General features: G+C 54.5%; 1 protein-coding gene across 4 annotated transcripts in view; it reads right to left on the bottom strand.

Moving 5' to 3' along the window:
- ASTN1 (astrotactin 1) overlaps nt 1–13,335 on the bottom strand; it is a 58,479-nt gene extending 45,144 nt beyond the window's left edge. For all 4 annotated transcript variants that reach the window (XM_050307147.1, XM_050307144.1, XM_050307145.1 and 1 more), the window contains exon 1: nt 13,021–13,335. In XM_050307147.1, coding sequence (XP_050163104.1) covers nt 13,021–13,303 — 283 coding nt within the window. In that variant the 5' untranslated portion in view covers nt 13,304–13,335. The remainder of the gene's footprint in view (nt 1–13,020) is intronic.
- Between the last annotated feature and the right edge of the window lie 1,088 nt (nt 13,336–14,423).

Here is a 14,423-nt window from a genome sequence, read left to right as displayed (position 1 = left end):
TCATCTCCCAGGGGGAGAGTCAGCACCTGTCGGTCTTCTGGGATATAGGAGGGATGGGGTGGCCCTCCCAGGGTTGTGAACTGGGCCAAAATAACCCTGTCTGCTCATTTATCCACAGCAGCTTTTCCAAGAGGTGATCCTCCCCTTCCTCCCACCTCCCCTGGTGGGACTGAGGCTGCTTCTGGGGCAGGAAGAATCCTCACCTGTGACCCCATACTGGGATGGACAAGGCAGGCAAGGGATATTGCCACCACAAACTTCTGTGCCTTAGGAGCTCTTACCTGATTTCAAGCTCTGTTTTAACTTTGTGGAGAGGCTTTGAAAAGTGGAAAAGTGAGAATGAAAAAAAAAAACAAAAAACAAACCACAAAAAAACAACCAAAAACCAAAAAGAAGAAAGAAGGAAGAAGAAAGATGTAGAAGGGGAAAAAGTTAACTGTGCATCTTGAATTTATCACTCTTGAGAGAAGAGCTTGTCAAGAGGGCCAGAGACCAGCCAGTGCACGGTGATCAATGGGAGGACTTTTGGGTCTAGTCAAGCTTGTTTCAGATTTACAGGAACTGAATAGAGGCATAAATCTGTCGCTGCCTGACAAAAATGGAGGTAATTAAACCTGCAGGTGTATATAATTGTCATATTGATGATCTATATAAATCAGCAGAGCCAGCAGAGGCACAAAGCACCACGCTGAGTACAGAGGAGCTGTTTGCCCACCCACCTGGCCAGGGGACAGGGCCCGTGGGCACAGGACACAGCCCTGGGGCTGCAACCACCACCACAGCCTTCTCCTCCACGAGAGACCTTCTCCAATTGCCCCCACAGGCAACAGAAGCATTCGGACCCCCCACCTCTTTCAATTACCTGCAGCCTCTTCCTGGCTACTACAGAATCTCCTGTGACTGCAGGAGGATGAAGATGGGACCACAAGCATTGAGATGCCTGACCATGGACACTGTGGGGGGCTCTTTGCAGCTGCTTTGAGGCTCTGAGCCCAGGTGCAAGTGGGGCACTGACTTGATCTTGTAGCGACCCCTTTTTTTTTTTTTAATTTATTTTAACCTTTGTTATTTTGGGAACTTTGAAGCCTAAGCTGCTCTGAGGCAGCTGCCTTTGTAGGAAGGACAGAAAGTGCAGAGTGGGGATTTGAAAGAGGAAGAGAAACAGGGAGAGGAAAAAACGGTGCTTCACAGCCGAGGTCTGCAACAGCTCCTTCCCTGTTTCTCCCGCATCCCAACAAACCCACCCTGGGAGGCACTCGGGGCTCTTTAACCAGCAGCTACGGGAAATCTGGATGCAAAGTGACCATGGTGCCACCCATTTCTCTATCCCTGCAACCCAGAGAAGCCTCAAAGACCTTTGCAGATCTGCACTCCCTTGGTCCCTGCGGCGGGTGCAGAGCGTCCTCTCCACCCACCACAGAGCAGCCCCGCTCAGTGCCACGGGGACACCCTTCTTCCCACCGTGCCATGAGGGACAGGAACACGTGGGAAGGGTTTCCTGTCATCCTTGCCAGCCAAGCCCCCTCGCACGTGCCCACAGGCCAACTCCACGTCCCAAGTCGAGGGCTACGTTCGTGCGGCAGTTGGATAATTAAAAATTAAGGAAGAGTTTCTGCATTGCAGTCCGAATTATGTAACACTGCTCCTGGGTTTCAGCACCCATCAGCTTCAGTGCCATCACACAGCAGCACAGACCCTGCCTGTATTTATTTACCTGCCTGTCTTTTCAGGTAGGGCTTGCACCCTTGGTAGGGAAGAGGAAATCCCAGTGTCACAATCATGGGTAGAAAGTTCCCTTATGTTTGCATGGGAGAAGAAAAAGGAGGAAAATCTACTGATTTTCTTAGTCCAGTGCTAAAATCTGAGATGGCCAGAAAAAAAGGGGATGGAGTCAGGATGCTCCAACCCTGTCAAGTGCCAAGAGTCACCCTGGCCAGGACAGCACCCCCATGACCATGATCAGGGAACATTTCTGTTCAGAGGATGCTACCTCTTGCTTCTCCTGCACCAGAGAAGCAGAAGCCCATTTTAGCAAATAAGCAGCATCTCTGTAAGCAAACAAAATCAAATCAAGGTGAGGACTGAGCTGCATTTTCAGTACCTCAAGAGCAAAGAGCCCTGCTGGACTCTGAGCACCAGTAACTGCAAACTGCTGCATTTATGGCCAAATCTTTGCCTTAACCCTGCGAGCTCTGCCTGTTGCTGAGTCCAGGGCTCAGCAAGTCATCCTGCCACTTCCTCCTGCCACCTCCTCCCTTCCTTGGCCAGAAACCCACTGAACACACAGTCCTTGCAGTGCTGTTCCCAGGACATGGATGCTGCCACCTGGTGTGAAAACAGCCATTAATTTCTGCTGTGATTAGCTCCAAAAGGCACTTCACTGTGCTCTGTGTCCAACAGCCTAAAGAAGGCACCAAGGATGCTGTGGCTCACACCCACAGCAAGTGGCTCTGCCATCCCTGCTCCTAATGCCCTTTGGCTGCTGTGTGGTTCCTGCATTATTTACTACCTCCTGCCATTGTGCCTCTCCTCCCTCCTCATGGTCTGTCCTTTCCTGCCCTCCCTCCATCACCCCAGCACTTCCCTGATCCTGGCATTCTGGTGTTTCACATCCACGCTGCCTTTCATCCCCCAGCATGTGAAATCCCTTCTTCCCAGCACTTTAATTACAAGGAGGTTGGATCCAAACCAGGCTGCCCACCCCACCCCCATCCCACGGTGAGAACTGCACCAGGTCCATCCCAGGAACCTCCACGTCCCTCGCTCAGCCCCCAGCCCCAGTGCCCAGAGGACATCCCTTCATCCCAGTGTGTGCCAACAGGCAAGAATGGACTGTGGGAGGATGCTGAGGCTGAGGCTGAGCCCTTCAGCTGTTAACCAGAGATGTGCCTTACTCCACAAGCAAGAAAAGGTGGAAACATGATGATAAAAGCTGTGGAAGCCAGCCTGGGTCCAAGGCTGACTCCCCTCCCTGGCTCACAGGCATTCCCACCATCCACGACAGGGGCTGAGCTACTTCTCCTGCACACCAGGTCTAAGCCCACCAGGAGCATGGCACACCCAGGAGGAGAGCAGATCCTGCTGAAAAACTAATAAAATTCCTTTCATGTTTCCCTGGAAGGATGTTTCAGGCACTGTCTTGCATGCAGATGCTTGCACATGCATCCCAGTCCACTAAAGCTGCACCTTGGCATGAGCTGGGACGAGACCCCTGCAGCTCCCTGCTCATGAACCAGCAGAGATGTTCATAATTCCCCCTGAATTCCAGGCCATACACATCCTGTCTGCAGAGACAAACTCCCTGGCTTGTCCCCTCGGCCCGCAGGAAAGCCAGCGGCTCCACGGCAGCGTGATGGCTCTGAGTCCCATCCCTGCTCCTCTCCAGAGCTCTCCCGAAGTGGCAAAAGGAAGAACCCAGCTATTTCTGGCTGAGCAATGCAGGAAAGGTTGGGAAAACAGCTCTGCACCAGCACAACCACCACTGGGAAAGCAGCGCTCAGGGGAGCTCGGGGCCAGCCCAGGGCAGTGGGAGGCATAAAAGGCTCTCCAGTCCAAACCTGACGTTTCCAGGAGATTTCCCAGAGGCTGTGGACACTGGGGACATCATTAGGGGAGCAAACAGGCTGAGAGCACAGCAGCAATTTAAAGATCCTGCAGCCCCTGCTGCGAAGTAGACTCTGGCAAGAAAATTTTAGGAGTGGGATGTCTTCTTTCCCAAGCATATCCCCTTCCCCACCAAAGCTGGCCAGCTTGACTGATCCATGCAGGAGCTCCCCTGCTCTTTCTTGCAGGAGAAGGGGCACTACCTTCTACTGCCACCCACGTAAGGACACCCCCACCCCCGACTCATGCTGAGCCACCCGTCCCCACGCAGCAGCTGTGGTGTTTTCCCACATCCTCACCCCTCCTGCAGTGCCCTGAACCCTTCACTCACACCAATCCCTCCCCAAACCCTCCACCTACGGAGCTAGAACGTGTTTTTTTAAGCCTTAAGCCCACCTCTTTTAAAAAACCACCCTGCTTCTTCCTCTGTGTTGGGGCAACCCTGTCACAAGAGGGCATTTGATGGCTGTGGGGCAGCAGCACTGGGAAGCACCAGGAGCCCGCCAGCCTGGGGAACTGGTTCCCAGCACCGTGCCCTCCCTCTCTCACTCCCCTTGGGATGCCAAATTAATTGCCTTGTCTCCCGGAGCTTTTAGCTGGAACAAATAAAAGAAAAAAGGGGGGTTGCCAAAACCCATAATAAGGTCTACAGTTCCTCTGAGCTACAAGGGCTGCTTTAAATTTTGTGGGTTTTTTTCTCTCTTTTTTTTTTTTTATTTGAAGGAGGTTTCCATGGTAACTGTCTCCCATCACACAAGAGCCTGTCCCGGGGATATTTCGGGGTTGGTAATATCTGCCTTCCCAGGCAGCCGCTGTGTTGTGACGGTGACATCGCAGCTGGGTTTTTTTGGCAGAGGAGGAGGGCAAGGGTTCAGGAGAGAGGAAAGGGAGGTGCCACTCCCAAAAACCAAGGTCAAGGTCCTGCCTTGGTACCTGGTTTACCCTGCCCAGCAGGCAGATCTCCATCCCAAAGGACTCTGGAAGCCAGGCTGTGGTTTCGCTTGGACCACTGACCCAATTTGGGAAGCACTCCCAAGGCAACACAGCCCATGCCAGGCCAAGCAGAAGTGGCCAAGCAAGATCACAGGCACAGTCTCCTGGACATCTTCTGCCACCTTCTCCTACCCTTCTTCCAACCCTTGGAAAGAAATTCTTCCCTGTGAGGCTGGGGGAGGCCCTGGCACAGGTTGCCCAGAGAAGCTGTGGCTGTCCCATCCCTGGAAATGTCCAAGGCCAGGATGGAGCTTGGAGCAACCTGGGATAGTGAGAGGTGTCCCTGCCCAAGGCAGGGGGTGGAACAAGATGATCCTTAGGTTCCCTTCCAACCCAAACCATTCTACAGTTCTGTGATTCTCAAGTTCCTTTCCTCCACCAGGTTAGTTTTCAGCTGGATCAGCTCCCTGTGGGAGCAAAGCCAGCCCTCTGCATCCCCCAGAGCTGCTGCTCTGCTGAGCTCATTTGTCATCCCAATTACTGAAATGCCTCAGAGTTGGCCAGAAAAGGGACCGTGTCACCTCTTGCATCAGGGCTGCAGACCCCACACTTCTGTGACCCCTGTGCCACCACCAGCTCAAGGATCCTTTACTTCCTTTTGATTAAGAATGGTGAAAAAATGCCTGTTCCCCAGCGGATCTCAGGCTCTGCAGACACAGAGGGGACAGACTTAAGACTCCTGTCTCAGCAGTAAACAAGATCCCAGAGCAAAGCAAAGCATGGGATCAGCTTAACCACATCCTAAAGCAGGCTCCAAAGAGCCCAGCTCCAGAGGAGCATCCATCCCAAGCACCCCCCAGCTGCAGGGTAGGAAAATGGGATGAGAAATACCAACACAGCCCATGGGAGCAGGGCACTGCTCCCCTCGGGGTGATTTCTCAGCTTTAAGCCACAGTGGGACAGCCAGAACCTGGCAATCAAAAATCTTCCCTGATCTACACAAATCCCCCAGCTGCTGCTTGGGGTGAGCCACTGGCCACTGCTGCAGAGAAGCCAGAGCCCAGCAATTTGGAAGGAAAAGGACAACCAGCCTTAAATGACAGAGCCGACATCATCCAGGCGCTGCCTTAATCCCACCAGGCAAAAATTCCTTCATTTGAAGGACTGCTCTGCAGCAAGGATCCAAGAGAGATGATTTCAGAGCCCCGTTTAGCTGGCTAAGCAACCATGAAAAAAAATAAAATGGAATATAAAATAAACCAGGATAAACCACAATAGAGTAAAATAAAAATAAATAAATAAATAAAGTGTAGGAAAAGGGATGCAGCCCAGGAGCAAATGTATGTGGAGAGAAGAGCAGGGGTGAGACAGTGGCGTCAGAGAAGAGTGTGGCTGCTTGAGGGTCCCCTCCAGCACCAGAACCACAGCCAATTCCAGGGAGGGTAAAACCTGCCACAAAGCTTTAGGGGTCTTTGAGGAGCACCCACAGGGGCAGCCCAGCCCCCAAAACTGGGATGGGTCTCAGGGTAGGAACAGGACCAAGCCTGAGCATCCCTGCCCAGAGGTGGGCTGAGAAACTCAGGCTGGGAGTGATTAAAGGCAGCTGAAACCTGGGACCAGGACTCCCACAGCCCCCTTGGCTGAGCTCCCTGCCTGCCCTCCCAGACCCTGTCACCCCCACGAAAGGCCAAGCAGCCCCACATCCCACTCCCCCCGCTGTTTTCTGGGTCAGTGAGATCCCCTCCCAGCCCCGCTGCCGCTGGAGCCAGCTGGATGCGCGGTTGCTGTGGCAACGGGTTCCCAGAGACGAAATCCTTATTTCTTACTTTTTTTTCCCCCTTGGCTAAGGAAAAAAAATATACAAGAGGCCCTGTGCATCCACCATGCCACTGCAACCTCTGTGCCCAGCAAGAGAGCAGTGGGGCACAGCATGGGGACAAGGTGTCCATAAGGATGGGGACGAGCACCATGTGCCTCCCTCCTGAGACTCGGTCACCCCTGGTTCGCCATGGGGGACTCCTTACTCCTCCTTGGGATGCTGCCAGCTTTCCTGCAGCATTTTCCACCCCTCGATGGGGTTTTAAGGGCTGCCCCTGCTTGTAGCTGAGGTTGGTGCTGGGCTGCATTGCCTGGAGGAGGGTGTGTGATCAAGCACGAGGGTGCCCACGGTGCTCCAGTGGCTCACCCCTCTGGCCCCATCCTTCAGCTGGAAAAGGGATGTGGACAGGTCAGGTTTACATTGCACAGCCAAGAGGAAGGGCTGGAACAGGGTCCCACCAGCAATTTGCACCCAATTATTAGTAAGTTATTAGGTATTGCTACTGGATGAGCCTGTCCTGTCTCATCAGGTGCTCCAGGGCAGGTCCAGGGCAGGATGCATCCCCTCGAGAGATCCCTCTCTGCTTTGCTCTGCAAGCCCCCAAGCCCTGGTGACAAACATCTCCCACAGCAGACTGGACACCCAGCAGCACTCTGGGTGCTCCAGTGACGCCCCACCACCATCAGCAACCACCCCAGGGGGATGTAGGAAGAACACAGCATTCCTGGATTTTCAGTAGATATAAACCCCAAGCAGGAGGGAATTCAGCACATCCCACTGCCAAGGTAGATTTTGCCAAGGGGCAGGAAGGCTGCTGGGACAGGGCATTTTGGAGTCCCTTCCCCACTGCAGCTGCTGGTGGGGTGGGTTGGGACCCCTCCCTCGAGGCAAATTCCCTGGCTGCCCTCCAAGCCACCCGGCAGGAAGATGACAGCAGCCTCCCCCCTGGCCAGGCACATAGATCACACCGGCGGGTTTCAGAGCATGCGACAGGGTCCAGGATCAAAGCCAAGTTCAATTAATGGCTCACAATCTTATTAGAGAAATTATTTCAGGATCTTGAGTAAAAGTCCGATATATCCACTCCATTCCATTAGTCAGGCTCATTTAGTAATTCAATCAATCTAAGCAAGGCAATTGAGCTCCCCTGGTATAATTTAACTTGGTTATTCTCTAGGTACTTAAGAATTTCTTAATATTTGCTTCATTATTTCACCATTACACCTATTTCCAGGTGCAAGGTTCGCACTGGAGCAATGCTGTGGGTCCCATGGTGGGATCAGCCCTGCTGTATGTCCTGGTCCCTGTGATGGGGAAGGGGAGTGCTGGTGGTGATGCCAGGGTGCCCCTGTCTCCCCTAGGAATTGAGTCGAGCTGGGGACTGGCAAACACCCCAAAAACCATTTTCCCAATGCAGAGAGCTGGGACCAAAGGGCCACCCTGCGTGCCAACAGCTTTGGGATCACAACCAGCATCCAGATCCAGGTGAGAGGAACAAAACTCAGTGGGATGTTCTTCTCACTTGATGTGGAATTGGGAAAAAAAAAAAAAGGGATAATGCAACCCTGCAGCCCCTCAGCTCCTGCCTCCCTCTTCCAGGGCCTTTTAGGAGCTGGGGGTCGAGGACAGAGCGGGGAGGACACCACGTCCTGCAGTCTGCAGCAGCGGGGAGATGTGTGGGATGAGGATGAGAGCCGACGGGTGTCACATCTGGCCGCCTCCCCGTGCAGCCTGGAAGGAGAGCCGGGGCGGGCAGGCTCTGTGGTGGCCTGTCGTCCCGATTAGCAGCAGCCAACATCCCCACTGTGATCTGTCTCACATCCCCACAGCCCCCTGTGCTATCCTGCTATTAACCCAGGGAAGTCACAGCCAAAAAGCTTAGCTAGGATTTAATAACAAAAAAAAAAAAATTGATTAGATATTTCGGGGAGATATTCGAGAGCAGTTAAATATGCCCAGCTCATCGGTGCCTTTGAAAAATCTCACCCCTCTAAAAAATTAGAATTGATTTTGTATTTAAAAAGGAATCTATTTAATTTAAAAGTAAGATAATTTGAAATCATGACAGCTTGTATTAATGCTGGAGTTTATGATAATCTATTAAAGTCACTGAAGTTAAGAACCGTCTCCCATCCTCTGCTGCCGAGGCTCCCGGGAGGGCGATGGGGAGCGGGAAGTCGGGGGCGAGGGGCTGCACTGCCCTATTTCAGGGCACAGCAGCTGAGCTGGAAACTGGAGAGGCAGAAAAATCTCCTTCAGCTCTTCCACACTCAAAGGGGAAAAAAAAAAAACAGGATGCAAAAAACACTCAGCGTTTCAAGATCTTGAAATATCCGGCGCCCAGAAAGCACGAGTTCAACACTTCAGCTGCGCTTTCCCATTCCTCAAGTCAATTTTACACTCGAAAAGGTATTTCAAGACCTCACTTTTCAACCATTCATTGTGCTACCGAGGAGTCAAAGGCACCGTCTTCGGTGCGGTTTTTAATTGCATCGCAAATCTCCACTGAGCCCGAGGGAAGCCAGGGTGCTCATAAATACCCCTCTCGCTGCTTTATAAGCTGAGAAGGATGGGGCCCAAAAAAATTAGCAGCCTGCAGGAGTGTGAATCCAGTTAATGACATATCAAATGTGGCTGGATGCTGCCGAGCCAAGCAGTGAGGAAGAAGGGGGTGTGAAGGTGAGCGGACAGGGAATATTGAGCTGCAAATTAGCATTTCTTAATGGCCACCGACCAGAGAAATGCTTCCTCCCTTCAGGAAAAAATACAGCTAGTGCAACAAACACAAAATGAGATGAAAGGCAACCATTCCAAATTAAGGTTTCCTTGGTTTAAAGACGGATGAAACCAGGTGATTTTAAGTGCAGGCAGCCCGGTGTGCACCAGCAAGTGGCCCTATCCTGGCTCCCACCTGAAAATTGGTGCTTCCTGAAAATTCGGGAGGTGGGAAAAAAAACCCACAGCAAAACAGGGAAATGCTGTCAGAGTCCCTCTGAAGACAGGTACATAAAAGTAGGTTTATGGGTGGGAGTTGCTCCTAAGTGAGGCAGCACATGCACAGGAAGGCAGCCAGTGCAATTAAAACTCCCTCTGTTCATTAGCAAAGAGAGCTACAAAGCAGCAGAAAGCCTTGCCCAAGTGTCTCCCCTCCTCCTAAACCAGAGGCAATGGTCTCACAGACTGTCCCTCTGCCTTTGGAAGAACACAGGAGCAGATGCAGGGTCCCCATGTTTAGGAGAGCTGAGCACCAACACACCCAGCTCTGGCACCAGGATGGTGCTAGGATGGCCACCACAGGGAGGATGAGGTCTAAATCAGGCACATGGGAAGCAGGCAGCAAGCAACATCTCACCCTCTCTAGTGTTAAGATAACTATAAAGTTAAAGCTCATCATTAATTAATGTTATCAGAGCGTCTCATCAGGAGTAATCGGGGTCAGGAGTAACAGCTGGGTTTGGGATGCCCAATTCAACACCCCCACCACTACCGCCCCTGGCACTTCATTTTTAACACGCACCATACCTGGCTCTCCAAAGACCCCGTTCTCCAAACAAACACCCCAGCACAGCTCTAGCTGGGGGGAAAACCTTGACCCTTGTGCCCGTCAGTGGGATGCCTGGTTTGGCTGCTGTGGCAGGGAGGTGCCACCAAGGCAGGGGAACCTCTCCCAACAGTGTCCGTGAACACAGGCCAAGCTTGAAAGCCCTTCAGTTATTTAGGGAGTATTTGAGGAGGACAGACGGCACCAGAGCGGGATGACAGCCTAGGGCTCCCCAGTCCAGACCCTTTTCCAGCTGCTCCCCTCACCTTTTTCCCTGCCATGGTCCTGGCCTGCTGCAAGCACCTCCCCATGTGCTCCCACCCTCTCTGTGGGGAAATGGTGGCATGGGGAGATCCCCGAGGGAGTTGACTGAGCCCATGTGGCAGAGCCAAGGTGCCACTGCCACGAGCCTCTGTGCAGCACTTCCTGGTGCTCCCAGCCCAAACCCAGGCCCTCCCTGACCTGAGGGCAGCACCTGGGTCTGGTCCAAGACTCTGCCAACTGGAAACCCTTGGGAACCCATTCCCTGTGCCTAAGCCCTGGATCTGAAAGACACCAGAGGAGGAGGAGCTGCCCAGCCAGCTTCCCCCAGTTCAGGCACAGAACCAGACCAGACTCAGAGTGGGTTTATCCACCTCTCTGACGTATTCAAGCTCAACAAGGCAGGCACAAATGGGTCTGGTGTTTGCCAGGAATGGTGCAAGCAGCACTGTGTGAAGCCACATTCCTGGAAGGATGTTTAAACACATCCCCAGGCTGTGCACGAGGGCTTGTGGAAACACAACCATCCACCCACACCAGTTCCATGCACTGATCTGACCATGTCCCCATCAAGTGCACAATGACAGCAGTGATGCTCTTGGGATTTTTGGCCTGGGGGTTCTCCAGCTCCAGAGGTTGCAGCCTCTGAGTCACCAAGCCTGGGTCTTGCAAGACCTCTGTGCATTTCAGAGCTTCTGCCATGCCAGTGTCCAGGCTAACAGTAGTAGTAACAATGATAATAATAATAATGATTCTAACAATAATAAAAACAACACCCACACATGGCAAAGCAGCACAACAACAATAACACCCACACATGACAAAGAGGACACACCAGCTTCAAAGCAAGCCTTTCCTTCACAGGAGAGAGGGAGATGCAACATGGCATTTCCCAGAAGTCACCAAGCCAAAACCCTGGCAAACAGGGGGCCTGCAAGGTGCTGGGTACCCTGCCAGCTCAGCTCTCAGCCCCAGCATTCCAGGCAGGGAGACTTGTACTGGGATCCCCTCTGTGTCTCCACAGCCCAAATCCCTGTCTGCTGGGGGCTGGCACAGCCCCATGCATCCCCAGGTTCTTGGGGAACCAATGTCCCAGGGGGAAAAGCCCCAGGGAGCCCTGCCACCACCAGGACATCAGGGTGCACTGGCAAGGGGCCAGCCATCCTTGCATTGTCTGGCTTTGAAAGCAGAAGGAGGCAAAAGCAAAACCCTGCCAAGCACCATCAGTACAAGCCATGGGTGCAGCAGGGGGCTGTCAGGGTAGGCGGGTCCTTCACTGCACAGCCCAGCGATTTACAAAATCCCTGGGGAAATCCCCACAGCACCAGCCAGGGTCATGCCCAGGGACCCCCTCCTGATTCCCACCAGGATGCTCCCCACTGGCAGCACCCCAGACCCCATCGGGGTCCAGCTCCTCAGGATTGGGTCTGAGGGGGCCAGAGGACGAGCCTGGGTGGCCTTTGGGGCATGGAGGTGGCGCAGGGCTGGCAGCCATGCCGGCATCCCCCTGCATCCGTCCCCCTGCATCCGCAGCGCTGCTGCCTTGTTGCCACAGCAACGCTCTCCGGCCTCCGCCGCAGCATCCCGCAGCACAGGGCTGGACCAGGGGGGCAGGGGGGCACCACAGCCCGCTGCCCCCTCCCCACACCGCCCCTGGCCTCCAGCAAGACACCCCTGGGTGTCCCCACACACCTCCCCCACCGCATCAGCAGCCCCACGCCTGCCTCTGCCATTCTCCCAAGAGAAAAGGGATGCTCACACAGCAGCCAGAGCTGCCCCAAGCCTACCCAGCATCCAGGACTGGGGTTTTTTTAGCACATGGAGAGGTCCAGAGGCCATGGAGGCGAGGAATTGCCGGGGACTCCTGTCTGTGGTCACTGCTACACACAAGGGTGGTACAGAGGAGCATCAGGAGGAGCATCACATCAAGCAACACACAAGTGCCTCATTTTTGGGCCAACATCCAAGCAAGGGTGGCATTTTAAAAACTTAATGGGACACCCAAGGTGCTGCTAGAGGAGCAACAGATGTAAAAGGCTTGCAGGAGGTGGCACAGCCAACTGTAGGCCTGCTACAAAAGCATTGGTGGCATTTGCCCAGGGCAGGAGGTCATGTGTGGGCAGGGAACTGGTATTCTGCACCAGTGTCACCCAAAATTAAACATCTCAGTGACTTGTTCCAGGTGGTGAGGAGGAAAGCGGGTCCCTGAGTACAAGGGGTGGAGGCCTCACTCTGATCCCAGCATAAACAAACAAAGGAGCGAATTGTTGGCTTTTTTTAGTGGAAGAAAACTGAAGAGATAAGGGTCTATGAGATAAGGGCAGATGAGCCTCAGGCAGTGGGTGAAGAGCAGGTGGGAACCACCCAGACCATGTGAGCAGGCCAAAGCCCAACACCTGGGGGCAGGAGCACTGGAGGCAGCACACACACAGGCAGATTGGGATACGCTGGGCACTGGAGCATTTTTCCATCAGGCTGCAGGAAAGGTGACTCTGCTCAGGGGCAGACAAAGCAGAAACCCTCACCTCCAGCTGGGCACGCTGGGAGCAGACTGTGGGCCTCCTGCCAGCACAAGCCGCCGGTGGCCACGGATCGAGCTGGGGATGAGCCCCGCGGATGACAACGTGGGAATGCACCAGGAGCCCCAGGCCTGCCGCATCTCCAGCCCCGATGCTGCAGCGGGGCGAACCGGCCCCGCGGCCAGGATGCTGCGGTGGGATGAAATGACACCGGGGCAGAGATGCTGCAGCGGGATGTAGCGGCCCCGGGGCCGAGCAGCCGCAGGGCGCCCGCCGGTGCGGCAGGGAGGAGCCCCGCCGCCGGGGATGCTCGGGGGGGCCCCGCCGCGCTCCCGCAGGCTCACCCAGCACGAAGTAGGGCAGCTCCGTGTTCTCCAGGTCATCCACCACCACCATCTCGCCGGGGAAGTCGTTGCGGACCGAGAAGAGCAGCTTGGGCTCGGCGGCCGAGGGGCCGTGCATGATGCTGAGGTCGTTCTCCCGCAGGAAGGGCAGCGCCGACACCGTGATGCTCTTCAGCTTGCACTCCAGCTCCTTGGCCGCCGCCTCCGCCGCCGCCTCGGCGGGGCCGCTGCCCGCGGCCAGGCAGCAGCCGGCCAGCAGCGAGCACAGCCCGGCCAAAGCCATCTTGGAGCCCCGCGCCGCGCTCCCGGCGCCGGGCGGGAGGCGGCGGCGAGGGGCGGGCACCGCGGCCCGGCGCCTCCCCGTGCGGCGCGGCTCGGCACGGATCGGCTTTCCCGGCCCCCCGCCTCCCCCCTCCTCCGCTTCGCCCTTCCCCCCATCCCTGGAAAAAAGCCGGGAGAGCTGCGGTTTTCAGCGATGAGGTGGCGGGCGGGATGCGGGACTGCCCGGCCCGGCTCCCTCTGCCCGCTTCTGCGCTGGGAAGAGCGCGCAGGTACCACCCCCCCGTCCCCAGGATAAATTGCAGACCTCCAAAATCACAGACCTTCAAAATCCTAGGAGAAATCCCAGACCTCCAAAATCCCAGGAGAAGTCATGGAACCCAAAGTCCCAGAAGTCACAGACCTCCAAAATCCCAAACCTCCAAAATCCCAGAAGCCATATATCCCAAAGTCCCAGAAGAAGTCACTGACCTCCAAAATGCCAAACCTCCAAAATTTCAGGAGAAGTCATGGACCTCCAAAGTCCCAGGAAAAGTCACTGACCTCCAAAATCCCAGAAGTCACAGACTTCCAAAATGCCAGGAGGAGTCATGGACCCCAAAGCCCCTGAAGAAATCATGGACCTCCAAAATAGCAGACCTCCGAAATCCCAGGAGAAGTCATGGACCCCAAAGCTCAGGAGAAGTCATGGACCTCCAAATCCCCCAAGCATATACATACATATATGGAGCATTAGGGCCAACCCCAAACCTGCCAGATCTGGCTCTTTTTATACTGGATGCTTTTTAAGCATCACTCTTTAAATGAGCAGCAGCGACAGCTTGTCTGACAGCCACACCTTCCTGCAAACACCTGTGGTCCTCCCTGCAGCCAAAATGTTCTGAAGGAAAATGTTCTCCTCTTCCAGTGGGGGGGAAAGGCCCCATCCCAGCAGGAATATACAGCCATGCTGGTGTGGTTTCCCCCTCCCCCCGGGAGTCTCCTGATGGCAGACACCTGTGGAGCTGGGTATGGAGTCATTTCTGACCTGGAAGCAGAGCTCACACCTCACCCAGCTCCACCCTGTCTCCTTGTGTGGAACCACACACAACACGTTCCTTTAAAAACCCTTGCAATTTTTTGTA

Source organism: Myiozetetes cayanensis, unplaced genomic scaffold, assembly GCF_022539395.1.
Source record: "Myiozetetes cayanensis isolate MyiCay16 unplaced genomic scaffold, myiCay2020 scf12, whole genome shotgun sequence".
Classification (NCBI taxonomy): domain Eukaryota; kingdom Metazoa; phylum Chordata; class Aves; order Passeriformes; family Tyrannidae; genus Myiozetetes; species Myiozetetes cayanensis.
Note: the sequence above shows the minus strand (reverse complement) of the source record. Positions and strands in the feature narration are given on the sequence as shown.